Source organism: Anas platyrhynchos, chromosome Z, assembly GCF_047663525.1.
Source record: "Anas platyrhynchos isolate ZD024472 breed Pekin duck chromosome Z, IASCAAS_PekinDuck_T2T, whole genome shotgun sequence".
Taxonomy (NCBI): Eukaryota; Metazoa; Chordata; class Aves; order Anseriformes; family Anatidae; genus Anas; species Anas platyrhynchos.
In genome coordinates, this window is record NC_092621.1 from 29,139,657 (window position 1) to 29,165,783 (window position 26,127).

Genomic DNA, 26,127 nt, shown 5'->3' on the forward strand with positions numbered 1-26,127 from the left:
TTGCTTTAAAAAAATGTTTAATTTACAAATGCTTTTTAGACATGGAGCAGAATCTTACCAGCTGGGAGTTCATTGCATAGTTGTATTTGAAGCTAAAAAAGATCAATTACACTAGGAAGTCAATTTCTCCAGTAATGCTTCTATTCCTTTCACATTTTTGTTCAGCTTCAACTGTGGGACAAGCTTTTTCAGTCCTTTTTTGACTGCATTTGCCACTTCTTGATCAGTGCTCCGGAGAAGGCTACAAAAGGAGGGGAAAAAAAGGGGCATGAAAGGTCAGAATACAGGTCATATGAAAAGCTGTCCAGATTATGAAACAGTTAACTACTTCAAAACAAGACAGTTCAGGGCAGACTATTATCTTCTATTAGACAAAGATGTAAAATTTTCTGAAAGCATGAAATACCACATAAGAACACAACCAACACAGGATAAATCAGACCCTAGGATTCTTCCACCTGGGTCACAAATTTGCAGCTATCTTAAAAGCTTGTTTCTAGCATACTCTTTAAACAAACCTTTAGCAGTCCTCCAATACATAAAGGGGGCCTACAAGAAAGCTGGAGAGGGACATTTTATCAAGGACTGCAGAGACAGGACAAGAGGTAATGAATTTAAACCAAAATAGGGTAGATTTAGATTAGATGTAAAGAAGAAATTCTGTGATTCTATGATTCTATGCATTAGATATGGCAAGCTGAACTGAGTAAAAACAAAGAAGAAATTATTATAGTTCAAGGAGAGATTTAAATTTTACCTCCTTATGAATCTGTATACTGTGCAGGATGACAACGCAATAGGCAGGAAAGCATGTGATGACCATTTATATGTTTTCATACAGCACTGGGAGATGAAATTCCCTTCTAAAATATCAAAGTGTAGTCCAGAATGGCTTGCTGCCACTTCTGTATGCTACCTAGGGTTTGTGCTAAGTCAAAACCAGGTCCCAGATTCTTTTATAAAACCAAAAGCTATTAGGACATTGAAAGGATAGTGTTCAGAGGATACCAGGTAACTAATCAGTTGAGTGCAGTCAATGAGCTGCACATAGCTGGTGAATGAGCTTAAACGACTCTAAAGCCGAAAGCTTCAAATGGACTGAATGAGTAATTCTGAGTTTCAGATCTGCATGTAAGTAACAGATGGCTTCCAAAAGCCAACAACACAATAGAAATTAATCATAGCTTCAAGGAGAACTGTCAGTATCTGCAAGTTACCTCTGTAAGAGGGATCTGAGCTCTCTTATGATAAAAGAATAACCTATTTTTTTTTTAGATGAGAAGTTTTTAAAAAACTCAAGTGATTCTATTGAAACAAATTGCAGTCATTATACATGCATGAGTAAGTTAAATTTATTACTGCTGTATAATTTAGGTAACCTCTCTACATTTCAGTGCAAGCAGTTGAACAAGAAAAGGACTAATTACATGTGTTACTGTGCTAAACAGGTGTCACATGGTATGGAACAAATACAGCTGGTTAGCTTTATGTGTTCTCAGCCGCCTAAACAAAAGGGCATCCTGCCTGGAGAGTCATTAAGAGAACCTCAACCGATTCAGATTTACTTAGAATCAAAAAGGAATACTACACCCCAACACACAAATACAACAAATAAACCACAACTTCCCACTACTTTTATATCTCCATCCAGATAGATGAGGTTCAATTTTGGTGATAAGTGTTAAAACTAACAGTCCAGGAGATAAGCTCACCTACTTGGTAACAAAGTACCCTTGTCAAATCCCCACCCTGTAGTTCCATGTATAATATCAGAAAGGAAAAAAATCATTCCTCCTTCCTATGTCACTTCCATAAAATAACATCACTCCTGTGTTCACTTCTACTAATATGTGATTATTAGTTTCCTGTTTTTTCCAAAAGTCTTCAAAACCTATTGAAAAGCTGTTGTCATACTGACAGCTGAACAGCTGTTAAAGTGTCACGCATGGAAAAAAATATCCATTAATTTACTTCAAAACATTATTTGGACAATCAAAATAGCTTAGCACATAAAGCAGCAACAGCACATGTTAAATGAATCTCCTCAGTCTTAAGTTAGGGAAAGAAGTAGCTTAGCATGAACACATTGTCAGTGTCCAAACCTTTATAAGAGATCTCTACTGAACACCTGTGCATAGGATTAGATTATAGGCATTAGATGCATTTATTGTAGTTGCAAGATACAAAAACAAAACAAAACAAAAAAAAAGCATTCTACTTTTGTTAACTGAACAACCTTAACCACCATACCTATGACTACTATGATGTTGTCTTGTATCGAGATTACCACTACTCTTCTACTACCAATTCTTCTCAGTAGTGATCTGAGTGGCAATGACTGAACAAGTTAGAATTAAATTGTGATTTCAGAAATAGACCTTTTGTTAAACATTTTTTGATTCATCTTGCAAAAGAGAATGAACAAAGTAGCCTCACTCTAAGGTAATAAGATGCAGAGATGGAAAGCAATTATCAAGGAACCCAAAGTAACTTTAGGAGGAGAAGTGAGGTGGAAAAAGGGAGATGTTTCATTTTTCAAAAGTATGTTGTCTGAATTGTTTGCTGATTTTGGCTCAGTGAAAGTCTTTAACGAGGAGCCAGCAGCGTGATGCTGACCCAGCAGTTCCACAACACAGACCACACACTTAAGTCTTAAGACAAAACCTTGGGTTTCTATGACCTGACACTGACATTTAGTTACAATGTGAAAATAGCAATGGTTAATACAACTGTTCGCATTTGATAAAAACAAAATTGTAATGTTAGTGGTCTGATTCCTGTGCACTCTTTTTGATCGTACTAGTTGTATCATTCATTACTTTCAAGTTGTAAACCAATCAGCTCATCATAATCCTTTTCACGGTCTATTCCAAACACTTTCCTACTTCAGTATGAAGCATGCTCAGGCTCCGTAATTAATGCATCAAGACAATGTAGCAAGTTACAGGAAAAAAACCTGTATTTGTGCATACTGACCCCAACCACAGGTATTTCAGGGTTTATTATTTTAATATGTGGAGTCCCCCTTTAAGTCTTTTGCACTGGGGAAGCATGCATTGGTAGGTACAAGATCAAAAACCATGTATTTTAAGATAAAAAACATGTATTTTTTAAAAAAATCTTAAGATTTCTTCCAACATTGAACTACTTCCTAGAACTGCAAAAGCCTGAGCTCAAGGGACAACCTGTAGAAATTCAGTTTTGAATTCTTCCAGTACTTTATTCCAATCAAAACTTATCAGTGGCATGGATGACAGTATTCCATGAGCAAAAAATGGAATTATGCTGGTAGAAATTATAACTAATGTTCTCTTAGCTGTTCAAGAAATTAATACTGGGGCCTAATCAGAAATAGTCATGAGCCTTACATACCAACAAAGAACAATGGCACCTCGATTTACTTTTGCCCAGGTCTTCAAATTCTCAATACCAACACGTTCCAGCAAAGTTCTTCCAAAGCAACCTGTAAAACATAGGAGCAGGGGGAGAAAAAATTAAGACAGTAACCTTATACAAAGTAACATACAAAAAATTATCCATGGCTGCAATTTAATCAAATAGATTTTATCCATCGAGTATTCACAAATTTATGCTCTCTTGGAATAATTGGCTATCCAATGCACTGATACCTCTGCAGATTGTAGTTCCAAGCATTGTTTAAAATTAGACAGTAACAACACAATGTGACAGTTTACTATTATAAAGCAGTATATCCGCTGCTTCTCTTTTTAAATGGTTTCAAAGACTATCCACATCTCAAAAAAGGCAATCACTCCAATGGAAGAACTTGGTAAGAATGACATCAACACAAGAAATAATTACATGCAACTTACTAACGCAGATACCTCTCCTGAAAAATGCTGTTTTCAAGCATTTGATGCTACAAGCAAAGAAACAGAATTTGTACAAGGAACAAATTGACATGACAAACAACATACCCTCTGGTATCTTCAGATCAAATCCTTTAGTAACACATGAAAACCAACCTGACTCTTATTTCTTTCAGTTGTACTGATACTACAGGGCTCTACTTCTTCAGTAGCTTTGAAAGCATAAGTTGATTTGCATTACACTAAATACGTATGTAAAAGAAAGAACCAAAGCTGACCATGAGCCCATAGCTGAATTTGACGAACTGAAATGGTTATCTCATCCCCGGAAATGTTCAAGACCAGGCTGGATGGAGCTTTAAGCTAACTCATCTAGTAGGTGTCCCAGCCCATGGTAGGGGGGTTGAAACTTTAAAGTCCCTTCCAATCCAAATCATTCTATGATTATACAAACTTCAAGGAACCAGATCTTATAACTTGTAAGCTTAGCAAATTTATCAGGAAGTAACCAAAAGAACCCCCATCTTCAAGCTCCCAATAAACACTGAAGCTATTTTTCACTGTCACTTTAGATTAGAATTCCAACCAAAGAACAGGTCAGTTTTTATTCAGCTGTTCCCTATGTGATAATGATTTGGTTGTTTTTTAATGCTAATGCAATAAACTCGCAACAATTCTGAATGGCACATTCTTCAGACAAAATCAAGGAAACCAAAGGGAAATACTTGTGTTTAAAAAAGGAATTGTGTATTGCTAGCAGAATAAAAAAACAAACAACAAAACAACAACAACAAAAAAAAACACTATTATCATCTCAATTAGTCTAGTCTCTGAAAGACAGATAAAACTTCCTCTTTGAACATTTCCAATCATGCACTTGGGAAAAGTAGTAACAAAACAGCCTCCCTCGAGGAACATTTAATAAAGGCCAGCAACCTCTTATTTTTAAAAGGAAACAGTAGATGGCTGGACACTACGAAAAAAGGGTTTAACACAATGAAAAAGCCCCCTACACACAACAGAAGTTCAGATTATACTATGCCTCCCAACCATTTCCATTTTTCAAGGTTTTCATATGAAAAAAGTAATCTCTATTAGGATATGGTGATTCACAGAACAAGATTTTGCAGTTATGTAATAAAATGAGTTCAAAAAAGCTAAATTAAGATGAGAACATCTGTGCCCAATCTCTGCCTTCTGGGATATAAAATAGCAAAGATGTCCTATTTTTGTGCCTGAATTATTGTAGCAACAGTTTTAAGGCAGTAACTCAGCACCACTAATGAACACAGTATGGATTACAGCTTGGCTTACAAGCAGTAATGAAACGAGTCTTCCTGTCAGAAAGGCTTTACATTTTCTATAATTATCCTTTAAATTGCTGTGTATTTGAGCAAAGAAAGACATTTTAAGCGCAGAAACGAACAGAGTCCCAAATACACTGTAAACCCAGCGAACAAAAACAGACTAGTACTTGCTTTGTATAAAAAGAAAAAAAAAAAAAACACGATCTTTTGCATTCTGTTCATGTAACAACTCACAACAGCAAAAAAAAAAAAAAAAGATAATAGCAATGATCTTAGAGAGTATATTAAATTTTCCAAGTATCAGTATGTTTAAAGAAATAAATGTAGCAAACATTTTAGGTCAGCTAACTAATTACTCTAAAGTCAAAATTTGATCAACTAAAGTTGAATTTCAAACATACCTTCTTTTCCACTCTCTCGCATTTTTTCATCTTGCTCTATTAGCCATTTCAATACTAAATGACCTGCTGGATGTTCTGCAATGTGAAGCTTTAAGGGGGGAAAAATACAAATTATTCAGTGATAATGATACAAAATGTAGTTCTATAGTTATTTCTGCATGCCTTATCTACTTTTCCCTTTGTGGGAAGCCACCAAACCACACTCATCCATTTAGTCACTACCTTTGCAAATATCAGCAACTCTGATGAAAACATCTGAACACTTATTTAAAATGACCAGCTTATTTATTTTACTTTCTGCCCTGTAGCATCTGACTTTTAGTAACATAAATTGTATCTGTTGCTCGACATCCACTAATGTTTCATCTATCACTCCTAAGACTTCATGCTTACTTAGCAGAATCTCAAGGTCTTGTTGCCTCTACATTAATATCCAGACTTTTCATGTTTTCATTGATTCCAAAATTTACTATATTATGACTTGCAGAGAAGTACAGAAGACAATAGTTCATAGAAAATTCTACCAAATGCCTATCTAAAAAAAAAAAAGAAGGGATAGGTGGTTTTAGAAACAATGTCTTGAAGAGATGCATCTGGAACATCTGGGTAGAGGCATGTGTTTCATGGCATGGCAGAGATGCAAGAAATCTAGTTTGTTTGTTAGGGACAGATGGCGACGAAGCTGGTGAGGGGCCTGGAGAACAAGTCCTATGAGGAGCAGCTGAGGGAGCTGGGCTTGTTCAGCCTGGAGAAAAGGAGGTTCAGGGGCGACCTTATTGCTCTCTACAGATACCTTAAAGGAGGCTGTAGAGAGGTGGGGGTTGGTCTGTTCTCCCACGTGCCTTGTGACAGGACGAGGGGGAATGGGCTTAAGTTGCGCCAGGGGAGTTTTAGGTTGGATGTTAGGAAGAACTTCTTTACCGAAAGGGTTGTTAGGCGTTGGAACAGGCTGCCCAGGGAAGTGGTGGAGTCACCATCCCTGGAAGTCTTCAAAAGACGTTTAGATGTAAAGCTTAGGGATATGGTTTAGTGGGGACTGTTAGTGTTAGGTCAGAAGTTGGACTCGATGATCTTGAGGTCTCTTCCAACCTAGAAATTCTGTGATTCTTCCTCCATCAGTAAACTGACTTGTTAAACCTTATGTGAACTATATATATTGCATTCTATAGGCACTGCAGTGGAAAGGGCACTGCAAAACTGGGGGAGACCAAGCCAATTCAGCAAAACTTTAAAAATCTTGAGAATATCTATCTCAAATATAGTCTATACAGCATTTTCTATTTTCTAGCCTACAGAGACTTACCTGCCTGACCTTAACAAAATCAGAAAAGGCCTCTCATGCACATTTTGAAGAGAAGGTCATACTACAGAGACACTGTTATCTAAGACCTTCCCTTTCATGGATGTATACATGTACATACTTGTACAGCTAAGGGACCCTAACATTTGCAGTCCAAACAGTTCAGTGAACTATAAAAAGTTAATAACTACTTGATTTCATAGTGATAATATTAAAAGAGAGCCTACGTAATGTGACTGTTAGCTACCTTTCAACCAAATGTTTAAATTAGTTCTGGAAGACTCAAGACTATGAAGTACCTTGCTCTCAAATTCAGATGGAATGTTGGCTCAAGCCTTCGTTACTCCAGACACAATAAGCTATTGAAGAAACATGTCAGAAAACAGAACAAAGACCACTTCTAGTGTATGAGTCTATCATGGAAGATCATTGACCTCTTACGTAAAAGAGAAAAACGAACAGACTTTGTGCTAGTAATAAAACAAATGCACTGCAAGGTATCAGCATCTTATCCTCTGTTACATTACCTGCCCATCATGGCCACCTGGAACCAGCTCTTCTGCTGCTAAATTAGCAATTGCATCTAATGTGGGTTGGATTTCACCAACAGCTGTTCTTAAAATGTCAGCAACCAAGACAAAGGTAGCTTTGTCCATCACTACTTCTTGGCAATGTTCTTGCAAATATTCTAGCAAAGGTGGGGAAATGGCTTCCAGGAGTTCACGGCGGCGGAGTTCTGTATTCTTCTTGCTGACAAAAGAGACAGCAAATTACTGTAGAAGACTTGCTCCTCATGCACATCAAGTCAAAAGAAATTCAGAATACACATACATGTACTATTTGTGACAGCTATATGTTACCGAAAAGTCAAAACCATTATTTTTCCCTCTGTTTCACATACAATTAAATATTGCACACATTTTAAGAACACAGAATGAGGAAGTATACAGCATTTAAAGCTGTCAGTAAACTTCATAGAGTATTTTGTTAGCAACGGTTACTTGACCTCCATATATTGCCTATTCATTCTGTTACCTCAACTACTGAGAGAGATGCTTAAACAAAGTTGCTGCTTCTTCAAAAGCTGATAAGCTTCAATGTCATTATCAACATTGGGGACTGAATTCAAATGAACATTTTACATTTCTGTTGCTAAATTTTAAGATATACTTTTATGCAACTCAAAATGCATATTAAAATTTTACTGTTATTCTGTATTTGATATAGGAATTTAAACAAAGAACACATAGTATTTTTGCCCTTTACAAAAGGGGAAAACTGCTGATCACCAAAACACTGATAATCACCAATCATCACACACAAGCTTCAAACCAAATGTATAGGAGTTAGGACTTCAGATTAATGTACCTAAGAGTACTTGCACATTATATAAAGGCATTCACATTACTTAGATATATTATAAAGAAAATTTATCATGCAGAAGTTGGATGAACTCTTCTGGACTCTAGGAAAAAAATTAAACTTGCTATCTCAGTTACCTATAGGCATTTCCATCACCCTGTTGCAGAAGTGTGATGATTTCTGGAACAAAATGTGCAGGGTCTCTAGGACTTAGCAAGTACAACAAAACCTTTTTTCCATGTTTGTTGTTAATAATACTGGGCAAGGAAGCATTTATTTCCTGTAAAAGCAAACAAACAACAACAGATATAAGTAAGTTTTGAGTTACTGGTAATTATTGATTATCTTTCAAAAACAAAGCTTAGGAAAAATAAATACTGTGAATAGGATTCACACATGCTACTAAAATTAAATCCAAAAGAAACCCTAATCAAAATGCAAATTTGCAGAAATGAGAGAAACTTAAAAAATATTAAGGTTTGATGCATCTGATAAACATGTCTTAATAAGAAAAGTAACTTTGAAAGAACAAGATTTGTTCTTTGTACTTGCTTGTATCAGCAAGAACACCACATATTCTGGTATGTTAGATGGTGTACAGACATAATCTGAGTAGAAGTCATAACCTCAACAGACCAAACATACAAAGCATCATCTACCACAGCACCTATAATCAATCACTGAAACCATGCTGACTTTGAAATGGCTGTACATAAGTACATACACACTGTTGACAGTGCTTAGGAAGGAAAACTCCATCTTAAATTGATCACAGAACATCAAAGAATAACAAAAAAGTTTCAATAACTGAATAAAGCTGACTTCTGCCAGAAGCACTACCAGTATTATTTGCAGTTTATTTAAGCATTAGAAGAAAACACCGGGCTTTCTCCAGAAACCAGCAGTTGGCTAGGAATAATTCTTTTGTGAGCTACAGAGTATGTACCTCACACCCTTGTGCAATGACAGGGCTAAGGAAGAAATGCTTTAGTATATAATGGAATTTTCTTGCAAATACAAGTATATTATTATATTTGGACAGAAGCACCTACCTTAGCCCATAGGTTTTTGTCAGCATCTTGACAAATGCCCTTTCATAGAGTAATAATTTTCTTTTTATGCAAGTAACACTGAAGAACCCTGAATACCATCCAGATATTCATGACTATTGCAACAATCAATTCCCTCTTAAAGTCTATCTACAAATGTCACAATTTTTAAAAACAAAGGAAAAATAATCCTGGACTTTGAAATCAACCCATGGCACAGCCATCTAGCATAAAAAGAAATGCCTTTATTTTCTGTTAAGTCCTTCAACATTCTATTTCCCCGTCTGATTCCATGATTCTGAAAAATTACAGAACTTCCTCACCAGAACTGTGAGAAAGTACCAGGAGAAACTCTAAATGGCAACGGGTATTGTTACATTGATAACATTACCCCTAGCACTGCTTACTCAGAATTCTTACAGCCTTCCCTCTGAAAGCTGCCTGAATTCTAACATGTGCCAAACACATATTTTACAATTCCAATCATATATGAAGGTTTAAGACAACGTACTTATTCTCTGGTCTAGGATTAAGACTCTGCATAGCTGAGAGATAAGGAAAGACTTTCCTCTGAGGCTTTTAAGAGCTTACAACTCTCTCTTACATGGGAATTCCCTACCATTCTGCCAATCCACATAAGCAATCTGTTTTATAATACAACAACAACAACAAAAGAGAAATACTTGGCAAACACTGCTTTTACTCTTCCCCAGATCTTCATTGTTTTCTTTCCTTCAATTAAGCTTTTAGTATGGACAGAATTATTAACATGTATAAAGTATTTTAGAAATCTAACTTTAAGAAAATTAAGTTTTTGATTACTCCATAGAGTGTGCTTCAAGACCTGATTTCTTGATGCTTCCACCTCATCGTCAAGTTACTAGTTTTCTTTCCCCATCTGAAGAGCTGGTTTTGATCTTACTTGGTACATTTTTCCTTTTCCTTGACACCTTTTTCATATTTTTGGCCTCATATAAACCCAGACAGGCTAATTCTGTATATGCAAAGGCCACCCCTTCTTATTCTCCTTTATTCCTCTGTGCAGATTGATTCAGTAACATGACCAAACAGTGAACACTCCATTACCCAGGATAACATAAGGAGGTCTCAGATGGCAGAAAACCACAGATGATTCTGTAATTAAATGGCACTTTGGGAGCTAAAGTCAAACGCAGTATCTTAACTAGTAAGTGCCCAGCAAGCTAAGTGCTTGCAACATAGCACAGTAAGGCATCAGTGATCTTGTACAAAGATGCCCTGATCTTTCAGGGCTTATTTTTTTTGGAACTTGCCCAAAGGCATTGCATTGTTGAATAGACTCTGGAAACAAAGCCAGCTGTGATCACAGCTAATATACCTAACGAACACAAACCATCTTCACGCTGGAACACTTTCAATCTTTCTACACACACAGGAGAGGAACAGATATTTCTGTATCCTAACACAGATATTCTTTATGAATACCATATTCATAAAGAATATCTGTGTTAGGATACAGAAATCTGGAATGTTGTATAGGGGGAATCAAACAAAAACAAAAGCAAAGCAAGCCTCCTCATGACTGGTTTCTCATACTCCTTCTCCATATACAGAGCATTCACCTTGTTATCTACACCTTCTTGCCACTGCCTCCTAACCTCTGTGATCCCATGCGTATCATTAATGATCACAAGTATGACCATAAGCACACTGCAACCTATATATATCAACATTAATTATTTTACCTGCATGAAAATTGTGTGCTATAAAATCATTTTCCTCAGTGTGAAAAGGCAACTTGATGGTCATTTACAGTTAAAACAACTTAAAACCAGTAACTTTTGCATGTAAATATTGTCTACGTAGAAATACCTTACTACCATTAAAGTGTTTTTTTGAAAGAAACTGGGGAAATGGGGCAATCCAAAAGGAAGCAGATGCAGACTAGATCATACTACCATTACTGTTCATCATGCAACTTCATGCAGGTGCTGTAAAATAGCTACAGCGCTCTTTGTGTTTCAGACACCTACCTATATCCATTTTTAAGGTCTGATAAAAATATTACATGGATTTTATCCAGAATGCCAATTTTCATTTAATTATCAACACCTTATGCCAAGTATCAAATTCTGACAGTTAATGTGAGTCTACATATTTAGCATCCAGACAAAAGTCTCCAACTAATTGTTCTCATTCAAACTGATGTTATATTATCATAAAATAATAGAATACTCTGGGTTTGAAGGGACATTAAAGAACATCTGCTTCCAATCCCCCTGCCATGGGCAGGGGCATCTTCCACTAGACCAGGCTGCTCAAAGGCCCATCCAACCTGGCCTTGAACACTTCCAGGGATGTGGCAACCATAGCTCCTCTGCACAACAGGTTGCAGTGCCTCACAACGGTATAGTCAGACATGTTGCCACGTTCCTCTAAGATAGCAACAGCTCATCTTGAAATCTTACTTTCCAAGATACTACTTGGAAATGAGCTAAATATGTTAAATAACCTTTTTTGCAACAAAAAAGCTTACATTACAATGACACTCTAGCCATGGATATCACTGACTTTTTATGTTTGCCCATAAAATGTATAAGGAAACTTCCTCATTCTAAAGTTTTACATCACTTCAATCCTCGCCATACTAGCAGAGCTCAAACTTTTACGACAAAGACATTTTCCATTAAAGAGATTGAAGTCATTCACTAGCTAGAATGAACATACACAAAAAGGGTAATTTTCAGCAAGCAGCGACTCAAGCTTAAATTCAAGTTCAATAAATTAAATTCTGAATCATCTATGACAAGAAAAAATGACACAAATATAAGGAAATATACAAGTTGGAAGGGAATTAAATGATTCGTAACAAGTGGATGGATTCCTACTTTGGTCCTGCAGTACAGTGACAAATACAAAGACACTAATTAGTACAGTACTTCAGGAAAAACTACTTACAGATATAATTAACTGTTTCACAAGTTTAGTGTCATCGATGCAATCAAACGCTGCCAGCAAGACCAAATGAGAAAATTCACCCTGCAAAGACGAGACATGAGAAAGCTTCAAGAACATGTAGCGGAGTTCTACAAACACAGTAACTAATTTAGAACCAACATTTATGACAGTTTGTCTCAAACATGGCACAACATGAGTCTACAAGCAAATTCTATCCACTGTCACACAATGTCGCAGAAAACCTCACATTTAGGCTCTCTGAAAACAAGAGGGTTTTTTTGTTTGTTTAATAGAAGCCTCTTAAAAAAGATTTCATGAGGCATTATAACTTGATACACTGCTTTATCATATGCAAGCTGTTAACCTCATCCAATTGCATGATAACCATTTGAAATCACAGGATTTGCCTTGCTAGAACACACAATCATAGGATGGCTTGGGTTGTAAAGAACCTTAACGACCATCTAGTTCCAAACCCCCTGCGGTGTGCAGGGATGCCGTTCACTAGATCAGGTTGCCCAGGGCCTTGTCCAACCTGGTCTTGAATACCACCAGGGATGGGACATCCACAGCTTCTCTGGGCAACCTGCTCCAGTGCCTCACCACCCTGGGAATGAAGAATTAAAAACTGAATGAAAAGTGAGATGTATCACATGCTGTACATCTGGAGAGTATGTATCTAGCAAATACAAGCCTATGGAGCACCACCCAATTCTCTTGTACGTCAGTGAGACACTGCATGAATGCAAGGCCAGACCTTCAATGTACTCCAAAACTGAAGTGTTACTCAACCACAGTCTCAGTTTTTGCTATTTAAAGATATTTTCTTAACCTTTAAAATTATATTTTTGTGTATACTTTATAATGTATGTAATGTATTAGTACAGTTGTACCATATATTATTTATAAATACATATACTGGGGATATGTGTTCATAAGTTTTTACTAATAGGGTTGCATGATCAAAAAAAGCCTGGAGACCAATGACCAACTATTAGTAAACAGAACACAGCACCCAAAAGGGAATACATTTAAAAAGCATATCTTTATGGTTGCAGTTTTGCCCTGTAACATGAAAACTAGTTGCAACTGCTACTCTGTTGGTGTTGCAGTCTCCAATCATACTTCTCATTAAAAAAATAAATATATACAGACTTTTTCCATTGTACGTCAATTCAATACTAATTCATTTTACAGCCCCCTGACTTAAAAACGCATTGAGCACGTTCTAAAACTAATATGCTTAAACAACTTTCCCAATGACATCCCTAGCATATCTTAATTTTTGTTGTTCTTCTGCATACAGATTTTATTTCTAATAAATTAACAAAGGGGTAGTATGAAGACAAAATATAAAGATAGGCTTGAAGATACCTGCTCTTTCTGTCTTCAACAGACTCTCCTATAAACTAACTCATTTCATTTCATTGGAACAGGCTGCCCAGGGAAGTGGTGGAGTCACCATCCCTGGAAGTCTTTAAAAGACGTTTAGATGTAAAGCTTAGGGATATGGTTTAGTGGGGACTGTTAGTATTAGGTCAGAAGTTGGACTCGATGATCTTGAGGTCTCTTCCAATCTAGAAATTCTGTGTGATTCTGTGGGATTCTGTGTGAACTCTCCTATACTTTAATTGAAGAAAAAAACGTAGAAAAAAGATTCATAATTAACTCAGCTATTTTAGAGAATACCAAATGTAGTGCCTGCAACGAAGCTTCTTAGTGTCTCCAAATAATCAAGTTGAATATATTCCATACCATCTAGTACAGCATCACTATTGCAAACTTCATTTTATTAAGACCTCACAGTTGTTTCTACTACCAAAGCACATTAAAATCAGCCTCTAAGCATTAAATCAGGTATTTAAGCAATTTTTATTTATGAAATAAATGACTAATGATCACTCACCGTTGCTATTTTTTCAATATATGTCTTCATAGTTTTCACAATGACTTTTCTGTCCTATTCAAAAAGAAAAACTTGAGTGAGCCTATAACGTCAGTGATTCTGAACAACTGAATTGTTATTAACACCTTCAGAAAGATAACCTACAATTTGCTTCCTAAAGCATAGAATAATTACTGATGTCCAACATTTGTAATATTAATCAACATCTAAACAGCAGGATAAATGGCTAAATCTGAATTGTGAAAGAGTCAGTCTTGGGGCTGTTCTGTGAGATGTCCACACGTTCACTCTAGGAATGTGAGAATGTAAAAAAGGGGCAACTTCAAAAAAAATATTCACCTATATCCTGTCCATTACTTAGGAAAAAGCAATGCACTTGGCACTCTTTGCTTGGAAAGAAACCCATTGAATATGACCTGAATCTTTAAAGAAGTAAGGACTCTAACCTGTCACAAAACACCTTTGCTAGCATGGTATTTTTTTGCAGAAAGCTTCCCCAGGTTTGTTCTTCTAGATATTACAATCATTACTCAGTCTTCTTTAGACACATTACTAATCTCTGGTCCCTAGCAACTTTTTTTTTTAAACTGTCTTTAACAATCAAACTGTTTTTATAAATTTTTATTTTTTGAAACAAGGTGTATTTTCTTTTTCTATTTATGCAAAGAGATAAGGCACATTATAGTATTTCCAAAAGCTGATACCCTATACCTACAGAGCTTCAATCCACATGAGCAGTCATAGTCACATATTCTCAGACCAGACTATTTTCAGGCAGAGCTGAGTAGAAAGGAACCAAACAGTACCTTGGGAGTACCATGCCATAAACAGTGCATTGCTACTCGGGCTCCATCATGAGTGTGTGCCAGGTATATGACAGCCTCTCTTATAGCTTCTATCATTTCCTGATGAAGAAAAGGTGGTAAGTAAATGGTGAAAGAAAATACAAGGAATTTTTGCTCATGACACTACAGAGAGCATCAACAGTCCTGCAGAATCGCTCTCAGTGGCTTGAACTACAAGAACAGGCTTCAAAAAGAATGCCAAAGACTATAAATGACACAATATTCCCTCTTCCAAAACTGTACATTGTGTGAAATCCAAAGCAAGTCAAAGCCTGTCACTTGTCCTATCAGAAAAAATACAAGAAAAAAATCTTTGAGGGGATACAATTTACTTCCACATACAGGGCATCTGCTAGAGAGCATGAAGAACTAAAAGGTCATCTACACATCAAAAGATGTAAATCAGATATGACAAGATTGAGCCAAAAGTTGGTTTTCATATTGTGAGAAACTAAGTTGTGTTTTTGCAGTAGAGAACTGATTTTCTGTATTCAAAGGTAGTTGTGTAGTTATGACAAGGAGAAATGCTAAGTAGATAAGTGGACAGTAAAAGGCCTCACAGTTCCAAAATAAGGTAGAAGCTTGACAAAAACAGGATCAGCAGTAAAAGAACAGTAAAACAAAGATCACAAGTTCTCAAAACATAAAAAAGGGAAAAAAAAAAGGCGGGAAAAGGAAGAAATTAAAGGGTTGAAGAAAAAAAAGTACATATATGGTATAGAGGAGCGTCGAGTAGCTTGTGAACCTGTAGTACTCAGGCAATGAGGAAACGGGAGGCGATCAGGTGTTGGGTAATAGGGAATAAAAGGTTATGATTTGTTTACTAAAATGCGCTCCTAATTGGAAGGACGCCTGCCATTGCAATCGTGTAAAATAGCTTCACAGAAGATCCTGTCTGAAGAAAATTACTTGAGATTTTTCTCACAATATCAAATGGAAGAGGTTCTGAAGCCATCTGAAAACAACAGCAGGAAAAAAAAAACAAGAAAAAAAAAACACAGAAAAACAACAACCTAGGTTACTAAATACTATTCCTGTTATTGTCCGATAGATACCTTGACATGGAGTTTCCATTTTTCTCCCTTTCTAGCCCTAGCTGCTTCTGTCTCTCTAAAAACTGTCTCTAAATTACAGAATTAATGGCATCACTGGCTATGCGCACAGGAAGGGAGGAAGGGACAGGTCTACAAAAGAGGTTTCCAAATGGCTGCATGTGCACAAAGACGAAAAAAATGTATCCACCTATCCTTTCATACAGAGAAGATTCAAATGTTACCATATCTGTACAAAAAGACAGGCAAGGGAAAAGAGCCGTGCCCTTACTCTTCTTGAGTGGAATTATTATAGGAAACCATTATAGGAACCTCGAATTAGGTAAGATCTGTATATAGAACAGGCCACAAATAATCCACCTCGCTAGTTTTGACTGTGTTAACTCTAACAGAAAAAGAGCTCGGTCTAGCAGAAAATAGGTGAGACACACAGCAAGTCCAGAAGGCTCCACTTGGCCTAGAGTCAGATGGCACTGAGTTGCAGAATCAAAATGAGGACATTGGACAGGGTTTGGAGACAGGTGACACCAGGCAGGATACTAGCTCATACAGATGTCACCTTACTTGGATAAATTTAGGCCTAGTTTTTGCAAGAGTGGCTGGAGTAAGCTTAAAACTGCAGTTTAATACAGACATAGCAATACAAGCCACATGCTTGGCTTGTAGGCAGGAGACTGTTTCGTCTGCTGACAGAAAGGAAAAATTTTATTATACTTTGATCAAAAGTATTTTGTAAAACAGCTAGAAGAGGTTAATAAACTTTGAAAGCCGAACTACTACAATTAAAGCTGGAAACAAAGCTTCTATCTTATTTTCCAGCTATTGAGAAGGAACATTTAACACAGTCAGAGAAAACATCAGTTTTCCATCACATTAAGTCTTTGCATTACACTTTAATTATTTTCAAGTCAAACATCACCAACACCATTGCTTTAGTATAAAAGATCACTCTAAGTCCCCGTAAAATAGCACTCCCCAGACATTCGTCTGGATGACCAGATAAGAAAAGTTACAATTTCCACTGTATTTCTTTGTAGCTACAATGCTATTAAAACAACATTTAAAACATTTCATTGAAAGGTAAGAGAAAACAAAAACAACCAAAGGATACTTACAGATCTTTGTTTTGGAAGAGCGTAAGTGAAAAAGTCCAAAAATACTTTATGTACCAGTGAGTGTTTTATCACAGCCTCTCTGTATTTGGGAAGAGGAAAAATGAGAAAAAGTCCCCCATTAGCAACGATTGTAACATAAGCTAACACTGCCTCATCTGTATTTCCAAAAAATACCCAGTCAGTCAGTATGGCATGCAGAAAATATACAGTCACTCCACGTAAGACGTTTAGCAGTTGTGTTACATAGAAAATTCTACCAAAAGGAAAATTCCAAAACTTCGTAAGATATTGTCACCTAAGACCACTCAAGATTCTTGTCCGATAGCACATTAATAAGGCATACCACACTGTCCAGAGTTCTATTAGGCAGTGGCAGCAAGAAGGACATTCTACTTTATAGAAATTGAGCTCACAATGATTTAAGATATTTGTTATGACAATTTTGACAGAGTCATTGTTACTTGTTACTCCGTGCAGCGATGTTACAGGTGAAAAGAACAGCAGCATTACTGCTATTCTTCTACATAAGCAGATAATGTAAGTAACAAAGAAACAAACAGATACATGCTAGATTGACATTAGTTAGCTGAGTTAGTTTTTGTCCTTACTTCTGTGCCATTGGTGTAAGAATCTGCTTCATTTCATCCAAGATAGCTTCTCTCTTTTCAGGCTGAGCTTCTAATACCTTATCCAGCGTTGGAACAACTGGTGTCTGAAACGAATGTCCATTCAGAGGTTTAATCATTCCCAGTAGGTATCAGAGTTCATACAAAATTATAACAGTCCTTTGTCAAACAGCAATTCATGAACAATATCACAAACAAAATGAACTTTCTGCAAAACTATCAGCTTTTAGAACTAAAATTCTAAATAAGTGTTATCTACTTTGAATATGTCAGAAGCTATATACTTAAGTTCTCACAAACTGTATTAGTCATTACAAAACAAAAGCTACTTCTATGTCCCGAACTGTTTTCTCGCAATTGCAGTCAGGTCTTCATGAGACTGTCAGGTACAAAGTAAAACACATGAATCGGCAGTGTGTTTAAGGGAGTCTTGCAGGACAGCAAGATGCATACATGTCAGTGGTCAACACAGTAACACATCAACGAATTAAGAAGTTAACAGAGGTCCATGAAATTCCAGTCCAAGAACAGCATGTAGAAAATGACTATACACTCTGAATACCGAACTAACTTCTGGTAGAATCATAGAATATCCTGAGAGGGAAGGGACCCACAAAGATCACTAGAGTCAAGCTCCTGGTCTCCCAAAGGACCACCCAAAAAAATCAGACCATGTGTCTGGGAATGTTGTCAAAGTGCGTCTTGAACTCTGTCAGGCTCAGTGCTGTGGCCACTGCCCTGGGGAGCCTGTCCCACTGCCTGACCACCCTCTGGGTAAAGAACCTTCTTTTCACATCCAGCCTGAACCTCCCGTATCACAGCTTCAAGCTATTTCCTTTAGTCCTATCACTGGTCACCAGATCAAACTAGACAGATAATTAGAAGAAAACCGTCTTTTTTTCTATTTGCTATATATTTTGTATATCCTGCTGGAATGGGAGTGGAGAACTTGGAGACAGGAAGAGGAAAATGGGATCACAATTCAAAACTCCACAGAATTCTTTGTCTTTTAAGGATTATGTCATAATTTCATATAAATCCACCTATTTTTGAGTCCTAGTTTTACACCATGAAGTATGATTATTTGAGGCACTCAAGACAAATGCTAGAATGGTAGAATCTGACTGCATGCTTGATTTCAAAGACTGTATACTCCCAGAAAAATTACAGTACTTAAACACAGAAAATATGCCTTTTGCATTATAGTGTTGCAAAATGCTTTAATAAAACTTAAGATAACCTGTAACGGAAAAAAAAAAGCTTTCAAGTTCAGAAACGTGCTGTTAAATTCCTCTAAAATTCTTCCAGATTTTTTTTATGTAAGGTACAAAAGTCATTCTGCTGTAGTTAATAATTGCGTAAAACAGTTTTGTACTTTGTAGCAAATAGAATTGTTTGTAACTCCAGTAACAGTAAACCAAATCAGCAAGAAAAATGAACTAGAGGTCAAAACAAAGCAGGCCACGTTTAAAAATCTTTCTGCTGTCTGCTGGGCATCTGCATCTAAATGGTTTCACGAGTTTGGACTCAAGTCCAATAGTCTCTGTGGGAAAAGGAAACTAAGACAAAAATTAGGCTTAAACAGCATGCAATACATAGATCCAAGCACATTCTCCTCGCACTCAGTTCTCATGTGACATAATCCAGTTCTGATACAAAAGCCAGTTACAGCATTATAGGGGAATTAATCCTATCTCAGCAAGGATTACTACATCAGGCTAGACACTTTGGTAACTCCAACTACAGAATACTAGACTGTCTTTGACGAGCAGAACAAGCTCGTACATGAAAGTAATAGATTTCACATAGCTCAAACTGAAACACTCATCATGGAAATGCACAACTTCCATAGCGTTTACTTATGCTAAACTAGAATGCATTTGAACAGCTCAGAGAAACGAAATTTATCAGAAGTAGCAGGTAAGATAGGTAGAGTACCAATAACACAACATACTAGATACCACAACACCTTAGGCTAGAAAGTATTGTAGTCACCTTGTAAACCTGGAAAGTATTCCCATATAGTTCTTCTGTCAGCATATTTCTCTGCTCCAGAATGGCTTTGTCATTATATGCATACTCAACTACAGCAGATGCTTCAGCATGACGGAGCATTTTTTTCACGTGACCTTTAAAACTCTTTATTATTTCTGCAATTTGTGGTTTTGTCCTGTTTTACAGGGAAAGATTGATACCAAGAGTTAAAACGTTAGAGAAGAGGTGATCCAGCATTAGTTTTATTTCTGGAAGCTTATCTAAGTGTTAAGATATGTTATGTTACCTAAGATATCTTATGTTATCTAAGTATTAAGATAACATGCATGCATCTGGATCAACATTATAGCTTTTACAAAAATACAGTGTGAAAACCTAAGAATCTGCAAAAGTTATAAAGGATGATCAAGTATGCATTCTGATAAAACAAAAAGAAACAGTGGATAAACACTGCAGAAGAATGATTTCCTGAAACACTAAGTTTCAGTGAGAACAGCACATCTTTATAAGCCAGTTATTATATGTAAGGCAAAAATCAGCTTTCAGCATGTATCTGAGCTTTTTGGGCACTTTTTCCTCAATGATGTGTACAGCTTTAGCTTTACTGCTTGCAAAAGAAAAACTACCAGCAATCACAGAATGGCCAAGGTTGGAAGGGACCTCTGAAGATCATCTAGTCCAACCCCCTACACGGAGCAGAATCATTTAGAGCTGGATGGCAACCAGGTGGGTTGTGAGTATCTCCCGTGAAGGAGACTCCAAAAATTCTCTGGGCAAAATACTAAACACTCCTGTCTCACCACTGTTATAAACATGCTTCCAAATACTTTTGTTTGTTTGTTTAAATCATCATAAATTCCAGAGTATTCACAGTGAAAATGAAACAATGCATGACACCTAAGCAATCTGACTTCATACTCACCCATACATAAGAAATTTCTTCACTATATTTCTGGAATATTTTGACTTGCTCAACTCCACTAGGCTATCTAGAAGAAGGGAAAACACATTCAGCTAGCTTTTATTTTTCTTGGCATTAACAATACAAAACAAGATGCCGCTATTTAAGTAATTTTTCAAGAGCTCAATAGAAAAATAGAAATGATGTATTATTTCAGCACAAAGCAAAAAATATTTTAGCGAAAGTAACTCGGCTTGTTTCAATGCACCTTAACAGCAAGGCGCAAGTAAAATGTAGATGGGAAAAAATACCTTTCAGTTCTTCAAATGTCTCTTGTCTTTGCTTATCATTACCATACTGAATAAAGCACTGGATCACTCGAGTTGAATCATGTGCAAATGCCAGCTGCAGGACAGATACATTTCATTATCCTAGGTCATTCATATGTCATTATGTACAAAATTTATTTTAATGCATTCTGTCTCTGATATAGCTCTATGCCACATGTAATAGATAACCACTCATAATTGTCATTACAGGTTGCAACAAATCAAGTTTTACGTTTTTTTAGATCTTTAGAAGTACTACCAAACAATATACAGAGAATACTTGCAATTGCTGACAATTAAGAAAAACTGTAAAATGCATCAAGTATTTAACTCTGAATGAAAACCATGAAATTGTATCTTGTTTTCACTCATATTCTTCGGAATTCCTGAGTGTTACTCTACAGTTACACTTCTGCATGGAATACCAAGAATCCCTTTAGAATACAGCAATATCTCACTGCGAATTTGCACATTTCAAGAATTAACAGAAAGACTGTTTAGTACAGTTAATTATCAGGGCAATAACTTCTGTGAAGCACTACCTGTGAAGCACAGCAGCAATTGTAACTAAGCAAAAGTCTGAGTGGCTGATTTTAAATTTCATTTAACATAGTTTCACTAGCCTAAATCTGCTTAGCAAAACAGCCATTCTTACAATAGTCAGCTGATAGGCAAAGCATCCCAGGACTACTGTTCTCAAATTAAAAGGGGCAGAAGCAGCCTCTCAACCCTGCTAGTTTGTTTGTTTGTTTTAAATGTGGTTAAAATAACATTCCTTCTAGCAAAGAAGGTTGGTATTATATTATAGCATTTATACTCCTCTATTCTTAAAAGGAACTTTTGTGAATTTGAGCACGTTATATGATGTTTGTTACATGGTGTTGATTTTTTCCTTACATTTTTAATTTTTCCTTTAAGCAGCTTTTGTAGTTCATTCATCAGCTCTTCCCGCTTTTCCTTATCGCATTTCTTCCTACAAGCAGAGAAGTAAAACAATCTTAATTAAGGAAACATATGATTCAGTTCTATCGATATATTAAAAAGCAAGATGGTAAAAAACAGTATGAAATTAGTGCCTGCTAATCCACATTTACACTGACATTAATTAAAGCTGTGACTAGATATAATTAAGCAGTTTCAGTGCCTAGAAACCAAAACAGATAATCACACTTTGAAATAATATTCTTCTGAATAACAATTAAAAACACTATAAACTTACATCTACCACCACAGTTGCTCATGTCACTTAGATATTAGATTCTTAAATGTCTTACAAGCAAAACTGAAAAGCACATACAATTAGAGCATAGTAGAATTAACTCCTTCTGACATGGGGCCTCAGTCTGAGAATTACGCTAGCAAAGAGAAATAGTATAAACTCCCACAAAAAAAAAAAAGCAGTGATCTAACTCCAAGATCAGATCAAATCAGCGTATGATCTGTGGTTCACAATTTAAAAAACAAGATAACTCCTTAAATATTTTATCCTAAAATAAAAGTGACACCAATCCAGACATTTCTACACTCCTAGCATTACAAATCACCACACTTTGCTTGAACCCTATATAGAACTGCATGTAATATTATGATTTACTCAGAGTTTCACAAAATTACCAAAGGAGAAAGAATCTCTTTGCAACTTATGACAATAAAAGAAAAAAAAAAAACACAAACATTACCTTCTAACACTTTCCCATATTTGCTTTGATTTCACAATTATGTCATAATTACTTTTATCACTGAGCTGTCTGCTTTGCTTTAATTCCTTCTTTTTCTTTTTGAAGTCATTCCATTTAGGCTTTTTAGAATCTGACCCTGAAGACAAAAATAAACGCATTTTCTATAGTTAACAAGAGAGAAACAAAGGAATTGTCTATCAGACTGAGCTGTGATAGCTCTGTTACTTCAGTTCCTAACAAGTCAGGAGCTTTGCCAGCAGTTTCTCAGGTAGCTAATATGAGAGCAGAAGTAGTTAATAAGCATGCGAAGCCAGCTATTTCCACTTCTAGAATACTGGAAGAACAAAGCAAACAATGATTTTCCTCAAAGCTCTGTCAAAAAATGCATCAGAAACCTCTTCACAGCTTGAACATTGACCCTAGATGCACCTTGCACCCTGTGGCTGTACAGCCCCAGGTGGTTTTACCTCTGTCCACATATGGATGGATACTACTTCCATCTCTCAAACGGATAACCCTAAATTAAAGATACATAACTGAAATCTCAGACAAAGGAAAAAACATAAAAAAAAAATTGCAAGCCTATTCTTTTTATTCAGTCAAATTTTTAAAACAGGAGATTTTGCTATACAATAGCTATGCCCTGCCACACAGCAAGTTCATTTAGAGCAACTTTATAGAAAGTGCCACAAAATGACATAAGAAAAAAACTTGAAGTGTTTTAGTTTTATTCACATCCTGACAAAAGAAGTGATCGTATATTAGTTTGTTTTCCAGAAGCAAGCGCTATCACTTCCATATGGAACACTAGAGATAGAGCTTTAAGTTTTTGGACCCTGAAGCACTGTTCTTTGGTATTCAGCAACATGCAACTAGTTACCTTGCCTGTTCAAAAACCATGCTCTCTTTTTACTAAGTGTATTTTAAAATTTCTGTATCACTTGTCCAAAAGTAATAGTGATACTTTGCTTTGAGAGCAACACACCACCATGCAATCTTTCCATCTCTGAAGCCATTCTGCAAATGTGCAACAGCCACTACTCCAGAACACACAACACTTTTTGCTGTCCTTCAGACAACTAACATTTTTCTAGAGAACTTCAGAATCCACCCTGCAAGATTCCACCTCTCATTTTATGTTGATGTTTATGTTCAATCATCCCAGTAGTTTTGTTTGACAGCAGAAGTTCTCCTGTACCGAAGTTATAAAAAAAAAAAAAACAACTATTTAAACACGCCTTTATTTAGCCTCTCTATCTTAAGACAAAATAAGACGTGAAGTGTATAAAAAATAACACATTTTTTTTTAAGAGGTGACTAGATATTTTTCTGTGGTCCAAACTACTATACAGAAGGATAATCAACTTTGTTTCACAAATGTTTTCATTCCAAATGTTTAGCCAGTACTTTTTATAAGAGCAGATTCGATTTCTAAGGCAAGTCTACAAATAACTCTTTTTCAGAGTTACATGGAAACTGTCACTTTCATGCTTGCCACAACATTGTCATTTAAATAATCACAGCTTTATGATGGGCGTATCAGTTATTTAAATTTGCCGTTATATCTTTACTTTTGATTTCGAAGAAAACTCTTAACTGTTGATCCTCATCACTTTGGCCTCACGCTTAATCAGGTGAAATAAATCTTTACACAGAAAACGCTAAATATAAAGTAAATTTGGAGGCAATCAATTTGGAAAGGTGATAACAAGATGTGGATAAAAGACTTAGATGAACAATGTGTTTATCAAGTCCTCGTTTCCACTGATATTCATGCTTAAATTTGCTCACCTCCCTCTTCCCCATCCTGAAGTTTCCTCTTCTTTGCAAGACTTCCTGACTGCTGTTTATTCTTGAATTGTTTGATAGTAGCTTTTCCAGGTCTTAAATTTCCTTTCACAAATTTTTTGGAAGTGGATTTGGGCTTTCCCTCCTCATCTCCTTTGTTAGGAAATTTCTTTGGAGGACCTGAATCTACAAAAAAAAAAAAAAAATAAAAATGTTAAAGCATTACCCTAAAGCTTCAAAATAACAAATTACAATTATAAAAAGCAGCAGACTACTTTATAATATGTAATACCAAATATATATATAGCAACAATTCTTTCTTGCTTCTCAAAGCCAGTGATTTTTTTTGCAGTCTTAGGTCTTGCAGTTTGCCCAAAAAACCTTGCATTATTTTCCAGCCTGCAGCATAATAGCCCAGGCATAAAAAGAATTGTTCTAAATTAAAGATATTAAAGTCACCAGTCCTACAATCACCTGTTCACAGTTTTAGGTCAGAGCTGTTTTGATATCAGTTCTAACCATTTTGTTAGTTATGTTAGAACTAACAGAACATTCTAACAGGACAGATCAATTTATTGATCTTACAATCAGTTTTGAATGCAACACAGAGTCAGACTGGTTTAGGTTGGAAGGAACCTCTGGAGGTCAAGTGGTCCAACCCCCGTATACAAGCAGTAACATCTACAGCCCACTAAAATGATCAGACTGCTTTTGAAGACCTCCGAGGTACACTCCACAAACACCCTGGCCAACCTCTTCCAGTGCTCCATCAGCAGCAGAGTGAAGAAGTGCTTCCTGATGGAACTTCCTATGCTCCAGATTGTGTTCATCGCCTCTTGTCCTGGCACTGGGCAATGCTGAAAAGAGCATGGCTCCATCCTCTTTGCACCCTCCTTTCAGCTGTTAATACACATTGATAAGATCCCCCTGAGTCTTCTCTGCTTCAGGCTGAACAACCCCAGCTCTGTCAGTCTGGTCTAACAGGAGACGTGCTCAAGTCCCTTGATCACCTCGGTGGCCCTCCACTGGACTCTATCCAGTAGGCCCATCTCCCTCTTGTACTGGGGAGCCCAGCATTGGACACAGTACTCCAGGTACACCCTCACCAGTCCAGAGCAGAGGGGACGGCTACCCTGTGCTGATCTGCTGGAAATACTTGCCCGTCTCTGCTGCCTGTGGAGGCTGTCTGGATGGCAGCACAGCCAGATACGCTCTGTATCCGCCACTCATCCTTGGTCTGTGGCATCTGCAGGCCTGCTGCGGGTGCCCCACCACTCAGATCAGTAGCGAAGATGTTAAACAAGCCTGAACCCAGCACTGACCCACCGCAGCTCACCCAGCACACACACCCCGACCCCTCTGTGCGAATGGGACGGGGCGCGGAGGCCCAGGCTCTCCTGAAGCCCAGCAGAGGCCGCGGCCCGGGCTGCCAGGCCGGCCCCTGCACGCGGCCAGGCACAGCCGCCTCCCGGGGACGCAGCCTCCTTACCGTGGTCTCTCTTGAACTTCCTCCTCCCCTGCGGCGCCTTCCCAGCGGGAGCCTTCCCGCTCCTCGCCGCCGGCTTCCTCCTGGCCCTGCCCTCCATGGCCACGCGGCTGCGGAACAGGCGAGAAGCGGCCTCAGCGCCCGGCCCGGCCCGGCCCTGCCCTGCCCGCCGCACGCGCCTCACGGCACCGCGCGACAGCGTGAAGCCACCGGCCGTAA

The 26,127-nt window shown here is 37.2% G+C and overlaps 1 protein-coding gene across 1 annotated transcript; it reads right to left on the reverse strand.

The window, feature by feature from the left end:
- PUM3 (pumilio RNA binding family member 3) lies at positions 1 to 26,127 on the reverse strand. Its single transcript, XM_038170940.2, has 17 exons — positions 25,912 to 26,127; positions 24,426 to 24,608; positions 22,635 to 22,770; positions 21,853 to 21,928; positions 20,938 to 21,031; positions 20,648 to 20,714; positions 19,726 to 19,900; positions 17,713 to 17,816; positions 17,105 to 17,183; positions 14,899 to 14,997; positions 14,093 to 14,146; positions 12,187 to 12,267; positions 8,338 to 8,480; positions 7,366 to 7,588; positions 5,539 to 5,626; positions 3,373 to 3,463; positions 1 to 241 (listed from the first exon to the last, which is right to left on the reverse strand). The coding sequence occupies exons 1-17, from the start codon at positions 26,006 to 26,008 to the stop codon at positions 112 to 114; spliced, it is 1,920 nt and encodes a 639-aa protein (XP_038026868.1). The 5' UTR covers positions 26,009 to 26,127; the 3' UTR covers positions 1 to 111.